At 41.7% G+C, this 25278-nt stretch overlaps 1 protein-coding gene across 1 annotated transcript; it reads left to right on the top strand.

Annotated features, from left to right (window-relative positions):
• Nucleotides 1–701: 701 nt before the first annotated feature.
• htr1b (5-hydroxytryptamine (serotonin) receptor 1B) lies at nucleotides 702–1844 on the top strand. Its single transcript, XM_038967943.1, has one exon. It carries the CDS (start codon nucleotides 702–704, stop codon nucleotides 1842–1844), a length of 1143 nt encoding a protein of 380 aa, XP_038823871.1.
• The last annotated feature ends 23434 nt before the right edge of the window (nucleotides 1845–25278 follow it).

Here is a 25278-nt window from a genome sequence, read left to right as displayed (position 1 = left end):
TCTATCGTTTGTGTGTTGTTCAGGTTCAATATAGGTCTAGTAAACATGGATATTAATGATAAAGGGTAAATACATGACTCATGGTGACAGGTAGAAATCGCAGGGCACTATGACCCAGTGGAGATGTGCTCACCTCTCCAGAAGAATCACTGTGATCAATGCTGCATGTTAATGTTTGCTGTCAGAGGCAGGCTGCAGCAGCTGTATAAAACCAAGAGTGGAGGTCTCCTCGCCATTCAACTGAAGCAGCCTGTAAGACAACTCCAGGAGACAAGGATTACAATGCAAATGCATTTGTCAAATGGCTGCAAGTCATTGTTCTTTCATCAGTCTCAAGGTTTATTTTGATAAACTTTCTATAGACATACTATTTATTTTGTTCAGATAGCTAAACTGTTACAACAGTTGAGGACAGACGTTGTTATACATTTTCCAGAGAACATAATGGATATTTACTTCAAAATCCTTTTTTTACATCAACAATTATAATTGGGTCGCTTCTGCGATGAAAAAAAAATGAAGAAGAAACGGACAACAATGTTTCCTGTCCCAAAATACTTTACTAGATTGATTGAAATTTATTAAGAAAAAAATGGATGTTGGAGACTTGGCAACATAAGAAGAATATCCCTTCTCTTTGGACTGACCACACTGTTTCAAAATGATTAATCAATCAGTGATGGAGAAAAACGACTAAGGGGATGGAGCGTCAACTCCAGTCAACTCCTGCATTATATGGACAAATGATGAATATCACAAACGATACCAATGTGACAGAATCTTCAGAGCTTGATGAAAATGATGAGAGTTTGGCGTATCAAACCAGTTTGGCAGTGATTCTCTTCGTTGTCACACTCGCTACTACTTTATCCAACGCATTTGTCATTGCAACGATTTATCAGTCTAAGAAACTGCACACCCCAGCAAACTTTCTCATAGCGTCTCTAGCTGTCACCGACCTCTTGGTGTCCATTTTGGTGATGCCAATATGCGTCCTGTACACGGTGAGTCACACCTGGACTTTGGGACAAGTTACATGTGACATTTGGTTATCCTCAGATATAACATGTTGCACTGCTTCTATCCTTCACTTATGCATAATCGCTTTGGATCGATACTGGGCAATAACAGACGCCGTTGAGTACTCCAAAAAGCGCACGCCAGCGCGCGCGGCGGGAATGATCGTGACGGCTTGGGTCATCGCTATCTCCATCTCCCTGCCCCCGCTTTTCTGGCGCCAGGTGAAAGCGGAGGAGTTAACTGAATGCAATGTCAACACGGATCACATTTTCTACACTATTTACTCCACGTTTGGAGCATTCTACATCCCTACTCTGCTGCTTATTGTGCTTTATGGAAGGATATACTTAGAAGCACGTAAGATCATTTTGAAACAGTCACCCAAAAAGGTAGGGAAAAGACTCACTTCAGCGCACCTGATCACCAACTCCCCTGGATCTGTGGCATCGACATCATCTACTCAGTGTAAAAGACACGATACCCACTTCAGTGACACAGGGTCCTTGGCAAGTAAGAACCATGTGAAAGTAACCGTGTCTGACGCACTTTTGGAGAAGAAAAAAATATCAGCTGCTAGAGAGAGGAAAGCGACCAAAACATTGGGAATAATATTAGGCGCATACATTATATGCTGGTTGCCCTTTTTCATATACACCCTGGTGGTGGCCGCATGTGAAACTTGTTTTTACCCTGAGTTGTTTGACTTTTTCACCTGGCTTGGTTATCTCAACTCGTTAATCAATCCAATTATATATACCATGTCCAATGATCACTTTAAAAAAGCTTTCCATAAACTCTTACGCTTCAGATTTTGCATATCCTGAACATATGTCTTCCATGTCCTATTTTGTTTGCATTATTGCTCTATACAATACAGCATACAATACAGATACCCCTGTGTGGTGTTATATCTGTAAATGCATTCATATGATGCAATTTAGGTCACGATAAACCTTTATGAAATGATGGTATTATGGGGACCTCAATTTTTACACAGTAGCTAACGTTACAATACTCAAATTCAGGTTTAATATGTAATATATACTTAAGCCGATTATAATAAATTGTGAATACAACTGAACAAAAAACTGACAGTTGGAAAATTCAGATTTGTTATTTGTGTTTTGCAAGGGCTCCCATTTGGGGATTATGGTGGCTCGCGGCGCATTGCGCGTTATTCCCTGTGCGACTGACCGTTGCATTTCAGATCCGCTGCATCATTAGTAATAGCTATCCAAACCAGACTCGACTGAAACCATTACTTCTGTACATTGGCTGGCTATGACATTATCCACTGGGCACAGACGTCAGTTCAGCGTCTAGTTTTGATTTACATTTGGTTGAGTTGTCAACTACCGTGAATTCAACATGAAATCAACAAAACATTTCACCATGTCATTGGATTTAGGTAAAACATTGGGTGAAAAAAATACAAAATGCCCTTACGTTGATGACTTTTTGCAAATACAATCAGTTTTCCATGTTGATTCAACGTCATCTAACAGATTTGGGGGGTTGAAATGACAAGGACACAAAGTTGATTCAACCAGTTTTTGCCCAATCATATCAATAATCGAATTTATTTGATGCGATTATTTCCTAACATGATGATGTGTTTTTTATGTTTTTGTTTTGCATACACTAGTGTGTACATAATTTACGTTTCTTTTTCATTGTGAAACTGTTACACGGAGAGAAGGATCTTACTCTATTCTATTTATAGTTGATGGACACACCGTAAAAAATATACAGTTGTTTCAACTAATTATTATTAAGTAACTGGTTCCACAGCCTATTTTAGTTTACTAACCTTTTCAGTTAAAGTGTTAACTGAACTTAAAATGTTTAGTTGGCCCAAACCTAGCGCCAACTTTAGAAAACTTGGGCAAAAAATTCAGTAAACATCAAATTATGTGTTTGTTCAACTTGTCTCATATGTTCATACAACTATTATTTGGGCATCTTAACTAAAAAAGTCTGTGTAACTGGTTACAGACACAAACATTGCTTTTAACATACAACATTTTCAACATACACTACCGGTCAAAAGTTTTAGAACACCTACTCATTCCAGGGTTTTTCTTTATTTTTACTCTTTTCTACATTGCGGAATAATAGTGATGACATCAAAACTATGAAATAACAAATATGGAATCACATAGTAACCAAAAAAGTGTTAAACAAATCAAAATATATTTTATATTTGAGATTCTTCAAATAGCCACCCTTTGCCTTGATGACAGCTTTGCACACTCTTGGCATTCTCTCAACCAGCTTCACCTGGAATGCTTTTCCAACAGTCTTGAAGGAGTTCCCACATATGCTGAGCACTTGTTGGCTGCTTTTCCTTCACTCTGAGGTCCGACTCATCCCAAAACATCTCAGGTTGAGGTCGGGGGATTGTGGAGGCCAGGTCAACGCTCCATCACTCTCCTCCTTGGTAAAATAGCCCTTACACAGCCTGGAGGTGTGTTGGGTCATTGTTCTGTTGAAAAACAAATGATAGTCCTACTAAGCCCAAACCAGATGGGATGGAGTATCGCTGCAGAATGCTGTGGTAGCCATGCTGGTTAAGTGTGCCTTGAATTCTAAATAAATCACAGACAGTGTCAGCAGCAAAGCACCCACACACCATAACACCTCCTGCTCCATGCTTTACGGTGGGAAATACACATACAGAGATCATCTGTTCACCTACACCGCGTCTCACAAAGACAGTGGTTGGAACCAAAAATCTCCAATTTGGACTCCAGACCCAAGGACACATTTCCACCGGTCTAATGTCTATTGCTCGTGTTTCTTGGCACAAGCAAGTCTCTTCTTATTATTGGTGTCCTTTAGTAGTGGTTTCTTTGCAGCAATTCGACCATGGAGGCCTGATTCACACAGTCTCCTCTGAACAGTTGATGTTGAGATGTGTCTGTTGAACTCTCTTAAGCATTTATTTGGGCTGCAATTTCTGAGGCTGGTAACTCTAATGAACTTACAGTGCCTTGCAAAAGTATTCATCCCCCGTGATGTTTTTCCTATTTTGTTGCATTACAACCTGTCATTTAAATGGATTTTTATTTGAATTTCATGTAATGGACATACACAAAATAGTCCAAATTAGTGAAGTGAAATGTAAAAAATAACTGTTTAAAAAAAAATAACGGAAAAGTGGTGCGTGGATACGTATTCACACCTTTTGCTATGAAGAGCCTAAATAAGATCTGTTGCAACCAATTACCTTCAGAAGTCACATAATTAGTTAAATAAAGTCCACCTGTGTGCAATCTAAGTGTCACATTATCTCAGTATATATACACCTGTTCTGAAAGGCCCCAGAGTCTGCAACACCACTAAGCAAGGGGCACCACCAAGCAAGCGACACCATGAAGACCAAGGAGCTCTCGAAACAGGTCAGGGACAAAGTTGTGGAGAAGTACAGATCAGGGTTGGGTTATAAAAAAATATCAGAAACTTTGAACATCCCACGGAGCACCATTTAATCCAATATAAAAATACAAAGAATATGGCACCATAAAACCTGCCAAGAGTGGGCCGCCCACCAAAACTTACGGACCAGGCAAGGAGGGCATTATTCAGAGAGGCAACAAAAAGACCAAAGATAACCCTGAAGGACCTGCAAAGCTCCACAGCGGAGATTGGAGTATCTGTTCATAGGACCACTTTAAGCCATACACTCCACGGAGCTGGGCTTACAGAAGAGTGTCCAGAAAAAAGCCATTGCTTAAAGAAAAAATAAGCAAACACGTTTGGTGTTCGCAAAAAGGCATGTGGGAAGGAAAACGCTATGCCTGGCGCAAACCCAACACCTCTCATCACCCCGAGAACATCCCCACAGTGAAGCATGGTGGTGGCAGCATCATTCTGTGGGGATGTTTTTCATCGGCAGGGACTTTCAAACTGGTCAGAATTGAAGGAATGATGGATGGCACTAAATACAAGGAAATTCTTGAGGGAAACCGGTTTCAGTCTTCCAGAGATTTGAGACTGGGACGGAGGTTCACCTTCCAGCAGGCCAATGACCCTAAGCATACTGCTAAAGCAACACTTGAGTGGTTTAAGGGGAAACATTTAAATGTCTTGGAATGGCCCAGTCAAAGCCCAGACCTCAATTCAATTCAGAATCTGTGGTATGACTTAAAGATTGCTGTACACCAGCGGAACCCTTCCAACTTGAAGAAGCTGGAGCAGTTTTGCCTTGAAGAATGGGCAACAATCCCAGTGGCTAGATGTGCCAAGCTTATAGAGACATACCCCTAGATACTTGCAGCTGTAATTGCTGCAAAACGTGGCTCTACAAAGTATTGACTTTGGGGGGTGAATAGTTATGCACGCTCAACTTTTCAGGATTTTTTGTCTTATTTGTTGTTTGTTTCACAATACAACATATTTTGCATCTTCAAAGTGGTAGGCGTGTTGTGTAAATCAAATGATACAAAGCCCCCCAAAAATACATTTTAATTGCAGGTTGTAAGGCAACAAAATAGGAAAAATGCCAAGGGGGGTGAATACTTTCACAAGCCACTGTATCCTCTGCAGCAGAGCTAACTCGGTCTTCCATTCCTGTGGTGGTCCTCATGGGAGCCAGTTTCATGATAGCGATTGATGGTTTTTGCAACTGTACTTGAAGACACTTTTAAAGTTTTTGAAATTTCCGTATTGACTGACCTTCATGTCTTAAAGTAATGATGGACTGTTGTTTCTCTTTGCTTATTTGAGCTGCTCTTGCCATAATATGGACTTAGTCTTTTACCAAACATGGCTCTTCTGTTGAACACCCCTACCTAGTCACAACACAACTGATTGGCTCTTATGCATTAAGAAGGAAATAAATTCCACAAATTAACTTTTAAAAAGGCACACCTGTTAATTGAAATGTATTCCAGGTGACTACCTCATGAAGCTGGTTGAGAGAATGCCAAGAGTGTGCAAAGCTGTCATCAAGGCAAAATGTGGCTATTTGAAGAATCTCAAATCTCAAATATATTTAGATTTATTTAACACTTTTTTGGTTACTACATGATTCCATATGTGTTATTTCATAGTTTTCATGTCTTCACTATTACTCTACAATGTAGAAAATAGGAAAAATAAAGAAAAACCCTTGAATGAGTAGGTGTTCTAAAACTTTTGACCGGTAGTGTTCATATTTAACATAGGTTGACATTGTGCATGTTTACAGTAGTTATTATTTAACTGGAACGTGTCCTCACCTGGGATTTGAACTCACAACTTTCAGGTTCAACGCATTCCAATCTCCCGTCTACACCACCATATCTGTGTCAATCATCAGTTAATCGGACTGTTCTGTCACGACTTCCGCCGAAGTTGGTGCCTCTCCTTGTTCGGGCGGCGTTCGGCGGTCGTCGTTTCTTTTTCCATTTGTTATGTCTTGATTGTACACACCTGGTTCCCATTCCGTTATCATTATTTTCCTATTTAACCCTCTGGTTCTCATTATGTTTTGTGCGTGATTGTTCCTTGTCTAGTGTTATCAGTCTTCTGTGTTATGGTGTGTTTTCCCTGCGTGGAATTTATGGTTGATTATTTTCCGAGTAAAGTACTCAGTTCTGTGTCCTGCGCCTGACTCTGTACTCACCTCGGCATACTGATACATGACATGTTCTCTTATCATTTATTTGATTGACTTATTTCAGCAATTGTAGGGTTTTCTGTATCGTTGCCTGATGTTGGTGGAGCATATTACTGTTTTAATTATGTTACTCTTTAATAACTATGATAAATATAATAGTTTTACTCAAGTGTACTTTCAACAGAGCTGAGATTTACTTTGAAGTACAATGTGTGAAATTAGTCATTGACACAGACATGGTGGCGTAGCAGGAAGTGCGGTATGCCGTGAACCAAGAGATTGTGACTTAAAATCCAAGGCGAGAACATGTTGAAAAATAATTACTGTATAAATCAACATCAACGTATGTCAAATACAGTGCATTCGGAAAGTATCCAGACAACTTCACTTTTTCCACATTTTGTTATGTTACAGCCGTATTCTAAAATGGATTAAATCGTTTTTTCCTCATCAATCTACACACAATACCAGATAATGACAAAACGAAAACAGTTTTTTTAGAAATGTTAGCAAATTTATTACAAATAAAAAACAGAAATACCTTATTTGCATAAGTATTCAGACCCTTTGCTATGAGACTCGAAATTGAGCTCAGGTGCATCCTGTTTCCATTGATCATCCTTGAGATGTTTCTACAACTTGATTGGAGTCCACCTGTAGTAAATTAAATTGATTGAACATGGTTTGGAAAGCCACACACCTCTCTATTTAAGGTCCCACAGTTGACAGTGCATGTCAGAGCAAAATCCAAGCCATGAGGTTGCTGGTAATTGTCCGTAGAGCTCGAGACAAGATTGTGTCGAGGCACAGATCTGGGGAATGTTACCAAAAAATGTCTGCAGCATTGAAGGTCCCCAAGAACACAGTGGCCTCCTTCATTCTTACATGGGAGAAGTTTGGAACCAACAAGACTCTTCCTAGAGCTGGCTGCCTGGCCAAACTGAGCAATCGGGAGAGAAGGGCATTGGTCAGGGAGGTGACCAACAGCCCGATGGTCACTCTGACAGAGCTCCAGAGTTCCTCTGTGGAGATGAGAGAACCTTCCAGAAGGACAACCATCTATGCAGCACTCCACCAATCAGGTCTTTATGGTAGAGTGGCCAGACGGAAGCCACTCCTCAGTAAAAGGCACATGACAGCCCGCTTGGATTTTTCCAAAAGGCACCTAAAGACTCTCAGACCATGAGAAACAAGATTCCCTGGTCTGATGGAACCAAGATTGAACTTTTTGGCCTGAATGCCAAGCGTCACATCTGGAGGAAATCTGTCACCATCCCTACGGTGAAGCATGGTGGTGGCAGCATCATGCTGTGGGGATGTTTTTCAGCGGCAGGGACTGGGAAACTAGTCAGGATCGAGGGAAAGATGAACGGAGCAAAGTACAGAGAGATCCTTGATGAAAACCTGCTCCAGAGCGCTCAGGACCTCAGACTGGGGAGAACGTTCACCTTCCAACAGGACAACGACCCAAAGCACACAGTCAAGACAACGAAGGAGTGGCTTCGGGACAAGTCTCTGAATGTCGTTGAGTGGCCCAGCCAAAGCCCGGACTTGAACCCGATCAAACATCTCTGGAGAGACCTGAAAATAGCTGTGCAGCGACACTCCCTATCCAACCTGACAGAGCTTGAGAGGATCTGCAGAGAAGAAGGGGAATAACATCCCAAATACAGGTGTGCCAAGCTTGTAGCATCATATCCAAGAAGACTCAAGGCTGTAATCGGTGCCAAAGGTGCTTCAACAAAGTACTGAGTAAAGGGTCTGAATACTTATGTAAATGTGGTATTTGTGTTGTTTATTATTTATAAATTTGCAAAATTGACTAAACCTGTTTTTGCTTCGTCATTATGGGGTATTGTGTGTAGCTTGATGATAAAAAAACAACAATTTAATCCATTTTAGAATAATGCTGTAACGTAACAAAATGTGGAAAAAGAGAAGGGGTGTGAATACTTTCCGAATGCACTGTATGTACGTTGAAAACATTTTATGTCAAAAGCATTGTGTGTAACTTGTTCCACAGCCTATTTTTGTGAAGATGCCCAAATAATAATTTCTAGTTGAATGAACATTTGAGACAAGTTGAGCAAGCACAAAATTTTAAGTTGACTTAATTTTTGCCAAAGTTTTCTCCAGTTGATGCTAAGTTTGGGCCAAATAAAAATGTTACGTTCTGGTAGCTTTTTTAATCGAAAAGTTGAGTAAACTTAAAAAGGCTGTGGAATCAGTTACTTAACAATATTTAGTTTAAACAACTAGATTTTTTTTTACAGTGCAGGATTAAATGATGGTCAAACTGTTTTGGTTCACTATTAGCCTGTTATAGAACATCCAATTACACATTTCTCAACCTCCTGGATCATGAACAAGTCTTGAGCTACACAATGACCAATTTTCTCTAGAAATGTTAAATGTGCCTGTAAAAGCTGAATCCCTGGCATAGTCACAAAGTTAAATGCTTGACTGGGTGTGGAAACCTATTATTGGGGTTTCAAGAGAGAAGGCCAGGATTCATACAACCTGAATGTCAAACACAGACCCAGACTGGTTTTATTGTGGGTGATATTTATCCAATAGACATAAGAGCTGATGAATACCTTCACTTTTACTGAACAAACATGTAGAATTTACAGTGTATGAGTGGGTGTGTTTGAACTGTATGTTCATACATTTAAGTGTATTCATGTCTCTGTATGTTCCGGCTAGCATCTGCTTCAAATTCTGCCTTGAATTACATAATACGTTAGCCTATCAAGATACAGAGAATTACATAATAAGTTAGCCTATCAATATACAGAGAATTATATAATAAGTTAGCCTATCAAGATACAGACAATGTATATCAAACTCATCTCTTGGCATTGATATGTGAAACATTGTGTTCTACAATATATCCGAGGGCTTGCCATACATGTGAATTTGTGGACATAATTTTTCACAATATGAAATGCTGTAAAATATATACTTCTGCAATGAAATACTGCTCCATGAGAGTAAAATGTATTGTTAAATGGAATCTACAAATATGAAGTGTCATATGGTGCTACAGTGTAGAGTCCATCATTTGATGTGTTGATCACTGTCATTGGTGATGAGGGACCCATAATACTCTATGTCAGTTACTATTATGTCAATTTTTGGATACAAAGTAGGTTGCACTCCCCCTTGTGCCATAACGGAGCCCACAAGCATGAATAAAGCATGATGCTAAAACAATGGAAATGGTACAAAAACATGTACTCAAGAAAAGACCAAGAGAAGCAACTACCAGTATTAATCAACTAACTCCATGTATGATTTCAATCCATTATAGAAGAATCGCTGTAGGACTGGTGGAAGATGTTGAAATCTCATTTGGAAATATAGTAACCTGTTCTGAAGACTAAGGGCTTTATTCAATCTGCATTGCAGAAGTTCAGCTTTACAGCGTGATGGAAATTTAAATGCAATGTTCCAACTTTAGCGGAGACTACATTCATGATAAACACTGCATATATTGGCTCAATCGGAAACTGCCTTTGCGTTAATATCGCAGAATCTGTAACGCTGATTGAATAGAGCCCTAAACATATAATTCCTTGACATTAGTTATCCATCACAACCTACCCCACACCTCTTTGCAGGTTTTATTACATCACACGCATAATGAGATCAGCTGTGATCGAGGTGTGAAAACATGCACACACACACACCTTGACCTGTGACCTCACGCATCTACCAAACACCTGAGCTGCCACAGCGCAGACCAGCACCACTGTCAGAGGATGTGCACCACTGGTCCTTCATCTGTCATGCACCAATAGCCAAACACGGCAGAGCAACACAGCAGAGCGCTCATGGATTTTCACCAGACTTATCATGCATGACTGATGAATGTGTCCGGCAATGATAAGCTCTGATTGCAAATATATCCCCTTATGGTTCAATGCAAATGTTTTCCTATAGGGTTCACGCTGTCAATGGGAAATTCAATGTGGATCTACATTATGTGGGTTGTAATGATTTCAGGTTGACCAAATGGGCATGTTGTCTGCCAATACAATGCTGGTTTGGGCTAACTGTGGGCTAACATTATAATGATGTGCCATGCAATATGTAGTGTGCCCTTGAGAAATGTTAAATGTTTCTGCTGAGTTGGCAGTGACATCAACAGGAGTGGGTCACAGCTGTTCAAATTGAGGAGTCTCTGGGCAGTAAAACCAGGATCATCTATGTACTGCCAAGGTGACATGAATAGGATGACTTACAAGGCCTGAGGCCAAGGTTTTTCAAGACAGAAAGACAAATGTTCTCTTGGGCAGTCAAGTCTTCATTCATGTTTCAACTCAATCCCCTGAAACACTACAGAAAGGAGTTTCCCACATTCCTTTTAAGGGCAGCTCTGACTCGAGGACAGAAACAAATGTGATTAGTTAAGTTTAGGCAAGAAATGTGACTGGTTAAGTTTGGGGAGGGATTAGAACCAGCAAACTTGTGTATGGAAACCCATGTGTTAGTCAATTTTACAACCTAGAAATATATTCAGAGTGAACATTAATTAAACCAAATTATAACATTGCTTGGCACAAAGCTCATAATACTGACTAGGGATAATGAAACCTGAGCGACATGGTTGACCTAGAAAGCATTGGCTGAAGCGCTGATGCAATATTCTTGTTGACAAGTGAGTAAGATGGAAGGTATAAAGATACGGTATGTTATACTTACACATGCAAATGTCTTTTACAAAGCAACACATACATCACATTGTTATTGGCGGCTAATGCGATACAGCTAATTACAATTTATGTTATATAGCTCAGTGTTCTGCTTCAGCGCTTCAATAGAAAACCTGTAAGTTGCATGAAGGTTACAGTAGAATGATCAATGAAGACGAGGTTGAAATTAAGCCATAAATATTATTATCTTGTATGCAGCTTTATTAACAGTTTATCGATTCACCCTCTTTGTCCTCTGAGGCTTAGGCAATCATCAGCCCACAATGGTCTTGCGAAGCTCCTGATTGTTGTCACCAAATTAACTTATGCCTCTAATAACCATGATTGACCTTGACTAAAACTAGCAAATAATTTAGGCATGACATTAAAGCAGGGAATACGGGGTTAATAATGTGGTTTCTCTCTCTAATAAATTATACTTTTCATGTCATCTCTAAATGACAAAAACAAAGAATTGCAAAATACAGTATATCACATGAAAGGCATTACAACAAAACAATGTTCGAGACATAATGTTCTGTGGAGTGATTCGTAGGACATCAAAATATGTGTGACTTGTTAAGGGACCCCGTTTAGTCACATAAACCGCATGAGTAATCAATTGCTTTGATCTTGCAAGGGAATAGCACATCTTTAACACAGCAACAATAGCAGGGCGTGATGCTGGTCAGACTCCAATTATGGGAGTCCATTTTCTACCCAGGAGAAACCAGATAACGCACACAAAAAACTCATATTATGGCAAATTGTGTTTCTTTCTCAACTAAATAGTGACAAATGGACTCCTGGTGTCCTTTCAGGCTTTCTTTCTCATTCAGAAGTGTCATGCCACCTCAGATTTGTCCTGTTTAATAATAATAATAATTATTAGAATTATACATTTGTTGTTGTTGTTTCTCTGTAATACTACTAGCCACCTAGCAATTTTATGAACTTGGCTTTAGCTAGCCCAGATAGGTTCCTAATCTCCCAACCTCATAACTAACTACCAAGAAGCCATTTCAGTCTATCAATTGAGTTAGAGTAGCTAGCTTGTCTAACTATCTTAGCCGGCATGCCTGCTGGCAAGGTTGGTAGACTTTAGAAAAGCATGCAATTACTAAATGTACTGAATAAGACTCATATTCATTTCAATATTTTACCCAGATTTTAGGAGAGATGCAGAGAAGCATATTTAGTGTCTTAAAAAAAATAACCACCAGTCAGGAGGAAAAATAAACCTTATTTTTTTTTTACATAGAATTAAGAATAATGATTATGGCTCGTTTGCAAGAAAAGGCTATTTCAAGTGTTTAAAAAATGCTAAATACCCAGTCAAGCATCCTCACGTACTTTGTGCCCCCTCAGTCAACTACAAGCAGCTGGAAAATGACCCTAATTAATGTGCTTTCATAAGCTCCTGATGGTGATAAATATGGATAGGGTGCTTAGACATGAATCAAAGCAGACGAGAAATGTGAAACCCAAACCTTTCATTCCCTTGAAAAGATGACATGCATATATTGTAGGCCTACATGAAGCGCACAGCTACATCTTTAGGATAATTATTATCTCTGCGCTCTGTTGGTATCTTAATATAGCATATAAGAAATCTTAAATCATCTTTTATAGTTTGAATCACCTTGTTATTAACAATGTTTCAATTATGCGGTATTATACAGTATAGCCTGACCAATGAGATACGAAAAGAATCATGGATGGTTGAGCCCACAAACCTCCCCAAGCTCTCAATGTTCACATTGAGGAAGTGAAGCAGACTTTTCTCCTCACTCCTCAATCAGCTTATTCTACAGTTTATTTTTCAACTGAAAATGTCAGAAAATTGCTATTTTCTAGGTAGCTGACATCATGTATAGCCTACACTCTCCGGCAATGAATGTCTCACTTTAATCCTGATAAATGTGATATGAGGCAGTCAGTGGAGCTGGGGTTTAGATTTGAAATGCAGCTGGTCCACATATTGAGTGCCCTTCCATGTTCAATGCTGGTTCACACACTGACACCGCACAGCTCAGCAGTTTGGATCCAGCCTCATCATACACAGCACAACATTGAAGAAACCCCAAAAACACTTAGACCATGATGATATTTTGGATCACTAACCAGCTTTCCATCCAACCTTTTTATACATCAGATAAAAAAATGTCAAGACAGCGCCTCCCGAGTGGCGCAGCGGTCTAAGGCACAGTGCTTAAGGTTTCAGTACAGATCCGGGTTCGTGCCCGGTCGTCCCATTGGGTGGCGCACAATAGGCCCAGAGTCGTCCGGGTTAAGGGAGGGTCTGTCCCTGGGTTAATTACTGGAGAAATCTCATGGAAATACTACTATTTGCACATTTTTATATGATAACCATCATATCAAAGCAAATTTGGAGTCACGCAATGACATGTTTTGTGGTCCTCCCACTACAACACGTAAGGAAAGCACGCAGTATATTAGGCTACAGATTCAATAAATTATGATGAACTTCACAAGGAGGTGAAAGTGCAACGTCATGAGCTTGATGCTCCTTTCCAATAATTCTGCTGACATGATCATCGATCCTTGGCTGCCGTTTAACAATTAAAACAATCTCGCTCTTTAGTCCATAATAATCTCATCATGTAGGTTTATGTGGACTCTAGCTAAACAGCGCACGCTTGTATCTGCGCGCTGATGTCTACACCGCACGTGCCAATACCCGAGTGGGCACACTAGCTATAGAATGCAAAACATTTTGTGAGAAAAACATAATTACATAAAAATTAAAACTCATTTAACTTTTTTTTAAATTTTAATTTTATTCGGTACATGGGAATTTAACAGCATAATGTATTCTTATGTGCACTACGTCCTCACGGACAGTCTTTTATCTGCAACAAGTCGATTTGATGGAAACCCATCTCCGGTGGGAAAGTGCGCATATTGTTTTTATGCGTATTTTAGAATATCCGCATGAAAATCTGTCACCAATTAGATGGAAACCTAGCTATTGAGAGCCATGAGGAATTTAAACGAGCGTTTTCTCCACATCGTTGATGATTTACATATGTCTATTAACCTTTTGAAATCAAACCAGAGAAACTGTATTAACCCAGGAACCTGTCTTGCATGGTTGTAATGCTCTCATTTCAAGCAGTGGCAATAACCAATAGCGGTGCATGATTAAAATCAACCGGGAAGCCAAGCCAGAAAAAAAGCCATATTACATTTACATTTACATTTACATTTAAGTCATTTAGCAGACGCTCTTATCCAGAGCGACTTACAAATTGGTGCATTCACCTTATGATATCCAGTGGAACAACCACTTTACAATAGTTCATCTAAATCTTTTAAGGGGGGGGGGGGGGGGGTTAGAAGGATTACTTTATCCTATCCTAGGTATTCCTTAAAGAGGTGGGGTTTCAGGTGTCTCCGGAAGGTGGTGATTGACTCCGCTGACCTGGCGTCGTGAGGGAGTTTGTTCCACCATTGGGGTGCCAGAGCAGCGAACAGTTTTGACTGGGCTGAGCGGGAACTGTACTTCCTCAGAGGTAGGGAGGCGAGCAGGCCAGAGGTGGATGAACGCAGTGCCCTTGTTTGGGTGTAGGGCCTGATCAGAGCCTGAAGGTACGGAGGTGCCGTTCCCCTCACAGCTCCGTAGGCAAGCACCATGGTCTTGTAGCGGATGCGAGCTTCAACTGGAAGCCAGTGGAGAGAGCGGAGGAGCGGGGTGACGTGAGAGAACTTGGGAAAGTTGAACACCAGACGGGCTGCGGCGTTCTGGATGAGTTGTAGGGGTTTAATGGCACAGGCAGGGAGCCCAGCCAACAGCGAGTTGCAGTAATCCAGACGGGAGATGACAAGTGCCTGGATTAGGACCTGCGCCGCTTCCTGCGTGAGGCAGGGTCGTACTCTGCGAATGTTGTAGAGCATGAACCTACAGGAACGGGTCACCGCCTTGATGTTAGTTGAGAACGACAGGGTGTTGTCCAGGATCACGCCAAGGTTCTTAGCACTCTGGGAGGAGGACACAATGGAGTTGTCAACCGTGATGGCGAGATCATGGAACGGGCAGTCCTTCCCCGGGAGGAAGAGCAGCTCCGTCTTGCCGAGGTTCAGCTTGAGGTGGTGATCCGTCATCCACACTGATATGTCTGCCAGACATGCAGAGATGCGATTCACCACCTGGTTATCAGAGGGGGGAAAGGAGAAGATTAATTGTGTGTCGTCTGCATAGCAATGATAGGAGAGACCATGTGAGGATATGACAGAGCCAAGTGACTTGGTGTATAGCGAGAATAGGAGAGGGCCTAGAACAGAGCCCTGGGGGACACCAGTGGTGAGAGCACGTGGTGCGGAGACAGATTCTCGCCACGCCACCTGGTAGGAGCGACCTGTCAGGTAGGACGCAATCCAAGCGTGGGCCGCGCCGGAGATGCCCAGCTCGGAGAGGGTGGAGAGGAGGATCTGATGGTTCACAGTATCAAAGGCAGCCGATAGGTCTAGAAGGATGAGAGCAGAGGAGAGAGAGTTAGCTTTAGCAGTGCGGAGCGCCTCCGTGACACAGAGAAGAGCAGTCTCAGTTGAATGACTAGTCTTGAAACCTGACTGATTTGGATCAAGAAGGTCATTCTGAGAGAGATAGCAGGAGAGCTGGCCAAGGACGGCACGTTCAAGAGTTTTGGAGAGAAAAGAAAGAAGGGATACTGGTCTGTAGTTGTTGACATCGGAGGGATCGAGTGTAGGTTTTTTCAGAAGGGGTGCAACTCTCGCTCTCTTGAAGACGGAAGGGACGTAGCCAGCGGTCAAGGATGAGTTGATGAGCGAGGTGAGGTAAGGGAGAAGGTCTCCGGAAATGGTCTGGAGAAGAGAGGAGGGGATAGGGTCAAGCGGGCAGGTTGTTGGGCGGCCGGCCGTCACAAGACGCGAGATTTCATCTGGAGAGAGAGGGGAGAAAGAGGTCAAAGCACAGGGTAGGGCAGTGTGAGCAGAACCAGCGGTGTCGTTTGACTTAGCAAACGAGGATCGGATGTCGTCGACCTTCTTTTCAAAATGGTTGACGAAGTCATCAGCAGAGAGGGAGGAGGGGGGAGGAGGGGGAGGAGGATTCAGGAGGGAGGAGAAGGTGGCAAAGAGCTTCCTAGGGTTAGAGGCAGATGCTTGGAATTTAGAGTGGTAGAAATTGGCTTTAGCAGCAGAGACAGAAGAGGAGAATGTAGAGAGGAGGGAGTGAAAGGATGCCAGGTCCGCAGGGAGGCGAGTTTTCCTCCATTTCCGCTCGGCTGCCCGGAGCCCTGTTCTGTGAGCTCGCAATGAGTCGTCGAGCCACGGAGCAGGAGGGGAGGACCGAGCCGGCCTGGAGGATAGGGGACATAGAGAGTCAAAGGATGCAGAAAGGGAGGAGAGGAGGGTTGAGGAGGCAGAATCAGGAGATAGGTTGGAGAAGGTTTGAGCAGAGGGAAGAGATGATAGGATGGAAGAGGAGAGAGTAGCGGGGGAGAGAGAGCGAAGGTTGGGACGGCGCGATACCATCCGAGTAGGGGCAGTGTGGGAAGTGTTGGATGAGAGCGAGAGGGAAAAGGATACAAGGTAGTGGTCGGAGACTTGGAGGGGAGTTGCAATGAGATTAGTGGAAGAACAGCATCTAGTAAAGATGAGGTCAAGCGTATTGCCTGCCTTGTGAGTAGGGGGGGAAGGTGAGAGGGTGAGGTCAAAAGAGGAGAGGAGTGGAAAGAAGGAGGCAGAGAGGAATGAGTCAAAGGTAGACGTGGGGAGGTTAAAGTCACCCAGAACTGTGAGAGGTGAGCCATCCTCAGGAAAGGAACTTATCAGATATTATCTATATGTTATATTATATAACAACCTATGTGTTGTGATAATTGTGTAACCTGCTCTATAACCTGTTAGTTCATATGCCTTGTGACTGTGATATATAGGCCTAAGGCAGAGACAATAAGAAGACAGTGGTAGACTACATTCAACCACACATTAGTTTCATCACAAAACCGGAAAGCAACCTCTGTCCGAGGAAGTCCACAAAGCATGTAACAAACAGTTACAAGACCTACAGCATGATCAAGCAAGTTAATGTTTCCGAAATTTGGATTTAGAACCACAGAGACAGACACAAGTCGCAAAGAAAACTGGAGCTTCCTCCACTATTCCAGCACCATTTCAACTTCAACATTTCAACATCAAATCACCTAATCTTACAGTGACATCGAAGAGATACCAAAAACAATTTAGTCCAATCAACATAAGCTAAATATGATGTGGCTGCCCATGTTTCTGATTTGTGTGTGTGTGTGTGTGCATGTATGCATGTGTTTGTGAAAGTTTAAACAACAACATGTTGACTCACCCTACTTGCAGTGGTGTAAAGTACTTAAGTTAAAATACTTTAAAGTACTACTTTTTGGAGTCTCTGTACTTTACATTACTATTTATATTTTGGACAACTTTTTACTTTTACTCCACTACATTCTTTAAGAAAATAATTAAGAAAAAGTTAAAAAATAACTTTTTACACCCAAAAGTACTTGTTACATTTCGAATATTTAGCAGGACAGGAAAATGGTCCATTTCACACACTAATCAAGAGAACATCCTTGGCAGACTTACAAAACACAAATGTTTCTTTTCGTTTGTAAGTTATGTCTGTGTTGGTACTTAAGTATATTTAAAACCAAATACTTTTAGACTTTTACTAAAGTAGTATTTTAGTGGATGACTTTCACTTTTACATGAGCCATTTTCTATTAAGGTATCTTTACTTTTACTCAAGCATGACAATTGGGTACTTTTTCCACCACTTTCTACTTATAGAGAAATGCCAATGCCACCCTCCTCTCTTTCATGTTGATGAAACTGTCTATGACTCATACAGTACACGCTTGTATTTTTTGTTGTCCTAGGTTAACTGGCTAAAATGCACAGAGAGACGTTGGTACATTTTTTGGGGAAGCCTGGCTTCCCTTGGCATCCACTTGTAATAACACAAATGTCACAGAAGCTATTAGAGAAGGGTGGGACCGTTTATACAAAAACGTATGGAAAGTTCTGCCTTCTTGAAGGTCAACAGGTCACTGCGCAATAGCGAGCAATAGTTTTCACACGGTCTAGCTAGTTAGCTTTTGTTGTCGGCTAGTTTGCAGCGGCAGCAGCAGGTGTTATCAAAGAGGATGTTGTTGCTAATTTGTTAGCTTCCCCCTTTTCAAGAATATCTTTCAACATGAAGTTAAGTTTCAAATGAGCATCATCTGGTGAGTGGAACTGTGTTTTATATTGCATCTCTTTGAAAATAACATGTGTGTGAAACATTGTTGCATTTAAATTGGAATTGACAGCATTTTAGAAACATGACATCTTATTAAAATCTGGTCATATACACCCCCAGGAATAATTGTTTAACATTTTCTGACAAGCGACCACTTAGATATGGTCATTTTCACATTTTTATAAATTCATAGAATGTTTGGGAGTTACGTATACTAAGGCATTTGTGAAATTGCTATAGCAATATAGAGTGGGAAAGCGGCCGTGTGTTTGGACAGTTAATAGACAGTGCAGTAAATAAAACCAAATAAAAACATCTGTCTTGTCCAGGACCGGAGTCTACACAGACCGGTGCACTATAGCTAATCAGAGCTACAGCAGGCCTTTATACAAACAAGCCATTTGGCACACGGGCCTGCCGTCATTCACTTTGAACTGGACTGTGTGTTTACAGGCAGTTGCAACAGCGCGACTTTAGATCATTAGAACGCATTCGCCAAAAGCCACAAAATACACCTGAATGGATTTCTGCAAATATGTAAACACCACGGTAGTCCTCTTACATTTGGGAACTTTACAGTCCTATTGATCAAACAACCATGAAAAGGTAGGATCTTTCTCCCTCAGTTATGCACATCAACAACAACAAGATCAACAACTAATGCTAGCCAGAGCAAGATGAGATAAAATCTTACGAAGGAACATTAGAAGGAACATGATAGTTTTTCCAGTTATTTGGCCGTCAAAATTGCACTGATAAACGATGGGGAATTGTAGCCTCCTCGTACTTCTACAGCTTGCCTGCCAATTCATGCTTATCCCAACCAAGCACCCAAGTTAACTGGCTAAAGTTGGCTAGCTTGCTAGCTACTTCCAGACACAGATGAGAGAACACCTCACTCTGACCATTTTACTCGCCGTAGCAGAGCTGGTTAGTCTGTTTACATGTTATCTAGAGAATTCTTGACTAACTATTACTTTTTTTGCCTACGTTTACTGATACCGGTCAGCAGGTGTTGCGCGTTCGTAAATTCATCAGTTGTTCTGAGCTCTGGCACACTCAGAAAAAAAGATTGCAGTCGGAGTGCAGTATAACTGTACATTTCAATTGGGAAATGCTTAATGGTTGTGTTTTGTATTCGTATGATTGGGACCTACTGGCTTATTGTGTCAGAGTTTATGGACTGCTTAGCCTTTAACATCGTGCTGTGTGTGACTGTTGTCTTTCCATCGGCCCTATGCAGTGGTGTAGTGGTACCTGGAGAAGTGGGTATATCCAAATTTTGCCCAAAAGTTCCCAAACGGCCCACCCAGAGAAGGAAAGGTATCCTGTGTTGAAAATCCTATGATTTCCTATGCTTTTTTAAATTCGTTTTCCTATCGATTTTTCAGATTTTCACTCTCAAAATTAAATAAATGCTAACATTTGATGGTCAAAGTCCACAACAGTGCTTAAACCACATCAATCTGATTGGGTGGGCCTGTCAGGGCCTGGCTCCCCAGTGGGCGGTCCTCTGTCCACCCAATGCCCATCCATGTCTACACCCCTGATGCAAACAGAACATGATGACAATTGTGCATCATAAATAGCCTACTAACCGACACTTCGGACTAAACTTTTACAATACCTGGTTTACATACCCATTGTTGCCTTGGTTAGCATTTACTGGTATAAATTTAAACGTCTTTCCTACCCTACCAGCTACCGATGTTATTCTTCTGTGAGCTGCTCCATGCCAAAACCAGTTGAGATTGTACACTAGCTGCCTGCAGATGATATTCCACTGAATCTAGGCTATGTGTGCGGAGTGCATGTGAATATATTCCATGTGCTTTGCGATTGTGTAGGCTACTTTGTGCATGATTTCTCTATTGTATTACATAATTGATAAGTCGTATACCTCCACTACACTACTTTGATACGCATCATTAGGGATTAAGAAGAGAGTATACACAATGCCCACTGAAAAATAAGTGGGTGTACGGCTTATACCTGCGTATAGCCTACCCTCCACTACACCACTGGGCCTTTGTGTTTTACAGAAAGTGCACTCTCCTACATGAGTGCGCTGGTATTACGTTTGCTGTCCTTTCAGAATCACTAACCTGTCACACACTGAAGGCCTATAGGTTCACCACTGTACTAACCTGTCACACACTGAAGACCTATAGGTTCACCCCTGTACTAACCTGTCACACACTGAAGACCTATAGGTTCACCACTGTACTAACCTGTCACACACTGAAGGCCTATAGGTTCACCACTGTACTAACCTGTCACACACTGAAGGCCTATAGGTTCACCACTGTACTAACCTGTCACACACTGAAGACCTATAGGTTCACCACTGTACTAACCTGTCACACACTGAAGGCCTATAGGTTCACCACTGTACTAACCTGTCACACACTGAAGGCCTATAGGTTCACCACTGTACTAACCTGTCACACACTGAAGGCCTATAGGTTCACCACTGTACTAACCTGTCACACACTGAAGGCCTATAGGTTCACCACTGTACTAACCTGTCACACACTGAAGGCCTATAGGTTCACCACTGTACTAACCTGTCACACACTGAAGGCCTATAGGTTCACCACTGTACTAACCTGTCACACACTGAAGGCCTATAGGTTCACCACTGTACTAACCTGTCACACACTGAAGGCCTATAGGTTCACCACTGTACTAACCTGTCACACACTGAAGGCCTATAGGTTCACCACTGTACTAACCTGTCACACACTGAAGGCCCATAGGTTCACCACTGTACTAACCTGTTTCACACTGAAGACCTATAGGTTCACCACTGTACTAACCTGTCACACACTGAAGGCCTATAGGTTCACCACTGTACTAACCTGTCACACACTGAAGACCTATAGGTTCACCACTGTACTAACCTGTCACACACTGAAGGCCTATAGGTTCACTACTGCGCAAACATATCTATAATAGATATAAAGGCTGTTAAGATACTGTATTCATGTTTCAAGAAAGGAGTGTATATATTTGGCCTGGCAAAGCGGTTGAATGCGCTGACTGAATGGAACTTGATAATTATGAGTGTTTTACTCCGCTGGTCTCGGGAAGAAATTACAAGTCCTCACTGAGACCGAGTCAAGACCAAGTACAAATGTCCGACACCGAGACAAGACCGAGTCACTCAATATGTGGTCTCGAGACCCCAGCAGAACTCAAAATATAAGCTTGTTTTACTTAAACGTAAACAAACACTGTATAGCCTCAAAACATGGTTAAAACTATAATGTTGATGTCATGGATGGTCAGTCTGTGTATCCATATCTCTGTCTATGAAGTTTACAGTAGTTCAATTCCTCTAGGCCCATCCCTCAGCTTTTTACCAAAACATAGGTGTGGTGTCTGCCTTGTTGTTGTTTCAATTATAAACATAAACTGATCCCTGGCACCTCCAGCTTCCATAATGGATGTGTACAGTTATGCTGTGACAGTTAATCAAAAGGCTAGTCTTAACTAATCAGCCAGATTTCCTCCTAAAATGTGTTCACGACTGACTTAACACAACACGAGTAACTGTGATTATCAAGATATAACAGTTTAGATAAATAACAGAAATGATTGCAGGCGTTGGGCACAATATGAGCATGATGAGAAAAATGTCTGTCACGATGTGTGCTCAACATATGAGGGCTTGGTTGAGCTGCTGTCACACTGCCACTATCCTTTCCCCATTCCATCAGGCAAGCTCTTAATATGCCAGTCCCAAAGCCACTATCCTTTCCCCATTCCATCAGACAAGCTCTTAATATGCCAGTCCGAAAGTTGATCACCTGTTGGCACTACCCTGTTGGCACTACTTGATCTGTCAAGAAATGTTCATATTGATCAAAGTCTGGTCATCATTACTTTAATCAGTCTGAGCCCCCATTCCTCCCCATATCCATGCGCACACACACACACACACACACACACACACACACACACACACACACACACACACACACACACACACACACACACACACACACACACACACACACACACACACACACAATGTTAAGTGTCAATTTGCTAGAGTACTTCCACTAGCTAGCTCAGTTCAGGGTTAAGAAGCTATGCCATTTCTGTCGACTGTCTCCCATTCAAGATCATGCTTCAGGGAGCTAGCTAACAAGTCCCTGAATGTTTCCCAAGCAACCCTGAACATCTCTCCTACCTCGAGTGAACCCCATTGAATAATCACATGTAACTTCATCAGCACCTAGTGAGGGATGAAGGCTAAAAGAATGAAAGTCTCACACCTGTATAAGGGGCCTCTTCAGACTTAGAAACATCTTTCCTGCACACTTCCCAGTAGTTGGTATTCAGACTTACCTTATGGGTGTGGCTACCGTGCGCACACTGAATATGTTATTCAACCGCTGAAAACTCTCCCACTTGCTGGCCAACAGATTTTCTCATGGAGTTTTCCATCAATAGGGTTTTCAGTACATTTATTTTAAGCCATCCCTTTAAATACTGTGTACCTTTAAGTTTGAATTTTGTCAACAAACTGACTAGAATATATTGAGAGAATGGGTCATCCATTATTAGGGATCAATGAAAGAAAGCCATCTAGATATATGCATATTCATCTCCGTTTCAGCACCAATTGGGAGTTTTAAAACTATTCAGATCTTGTAAAAAACAGGTTTGGAGAGCCTATCCACAATAAATATATTGTTTAATAAAAAATGCAGTGGTTGCCGTATTCATGTTCAATCGCTGAAAAATTGGAAGGTGAGAAAAGTGTTGAACAATAGTCCTGTAAAATATCCTATTCCTCACTAATCATGGAACTGTATTGCACCGGTCCAGTCGTCGTGAACCGCACACCAGGGTCCAGGTATAAACTGCTACATATGGTCAGAGTACCATAATGATTCAAATAGGCTACACGTCCCAAGTTATTGCACAACGTTAGCCTAATATGATCCACTATTGCTAGCGACCCTCAGGAACAACTACACGGAAGGTGACAGAGGAAAGAAAGGTTAACGAAATGGAATGGAGTGATGCAAAATGTAGGCTACAAATTGAAGGAGACTAACATTAAAGTGACAGTTATAAATTAATCGGTATTACTGACCGTGGCTCCCAATAGTAGCTAATTTAACACGATACAAATTGTAAAAAAAAAAATTAAATGGAGAAAAGCCGGGGCATATAATTAAAATATTCTACAGTGCATAAATCAACTTGGCATGTTGGGCGCTACAGAAGCCTATAGATTGGTTCTCCAAATGTCATCCCTGCAAATTATGAGGACATACAATAAAAATGATGAATAAAGGCACAACTATTCATAGCCTACTTCACTGTGGAAAATACATGTCATGTTGATATGATTTTCAGTTTGCTTCCATATGACTGGTCATCGTAAACAATTGCTATTAGTATTTACAATCCCCTTCTCCAAACGGAAGGATTACTCATTTACCTAGCTCTTATCAATAGCTCTCAATGTATAAGTTACAGTACATGGAGAATGGTGTTATTTCTGTTGTTAAAATATCGGAACCGACAGGTGCTCGACATTATTCATGGTTTCCTCCCACGTAAAAGTGGTGGAATTATTCGGGAATTAAGTCAAGGTCAGAATATGGCTTATCTGTAGACACCTCCGCCACACCTCCATTTCTTTTATCTCCACCCAAAATGCATACCTTGCAAAAACGGACTTTTCCCCATTCCGTAAGTTCAAGGTCGGAATATGTAGAGAGAAAAGTGCAAAAAACTGGAATAAAGTTCCATGCCCCTAAGAGCATGTCTGAGCGTTCTCTATTCTGAAGCAGCCAAGTAGCCAAGAGATACTTTAGGCTGCAGATATACAGTAAAGCAGTTGTGCCTCTCTGATTTTGCACTCTCCTGTGGGTTGAAGCTGGTCTGTAGCTGTCGAGCCTCAGTGCCCAGAAGCAGCTCTGTCCACTGGGAGAGAAACAGAATGGGCTGTCAGCCGCCTGGCGCCTGCTTCCCCCTACCTCCTGGGAAAATGAGTCCTGCCTGTGGGGAACATGATAAATAGGCTCCATTTTGCTGGGTTACCAGCACCACACTCTCCCAGTGGCCATCGAAGTTGTACATTTTCCCATTGAAGTCGGTTACGATGCCAAACTGTAGTGAGGTCAAGACCCTGGGGAGGACGACGAGCACACAGATGAGCTTCCCAGAGACGGTTTCTGACAGTTTGTGCAGATACTCTTCGGTTGGCCAAACCCACAGTTTCATCAGCTGTCCCGCAGGTGAAGAAGCCGGATGTGGAGGTCCTGGGCTGGCGTGGTTAAACGTGGTCTGCGGTTGTGAGGCCAGTTGGACGTACTGCCAAATTCTCTAAAATGACGTTGGAGGCGGCTTATGGTAGAGAAATTAACATAAAATTATCTGGCAATAGCTCTGGTGTACATTCCGGCAGTCAACATGCCAATTGCACGCTCCCTCAAAACTTGAGACATCTGTGGCATTGCATTGTGTGACAAAACGGCACATTTTTAGAGTGGCCTTTTTGTTTTCCCAGCACAAGGTGCACCTGTTTATTGATCATGCTGTTTAATCAGCTTCTTGATTTGCCACACATGTCAGGTGGATGGATTATCTTGGCAAATGAGAAATGCTCGGTAACATGGATGTAAACAAATTTGTCCAAACAATTTGAGAGAAACAAGCTTCTCGTGCTTCTG

This window comes from Salvelinus namaycush, chromosome 28, assembly GCF_016432855.1.
Source record: "Salvelinus namaycush isolate Seneca chromosome 28, SaNama_1.0, whole genome shotgun sequence".
NCBI lineage: Eukaryota > Metazoa > Chordata > Actinopteri > Salmoniformes > Salmonidae > Salvelinus > Salvelinus namaycush.
This window is presented reverse-complemented; position numbering and strand designations above follow the sequence as displayed.

Bases quoted from the DNA above. Each gene is read 5' to 3' on its own strand.
- htr1b (XM_038967943.1), top strand. From the start codon at position 702: ATGGAGCGTCAACTCCAGTCAACTCCTGCATTATATGGACAAATGATG.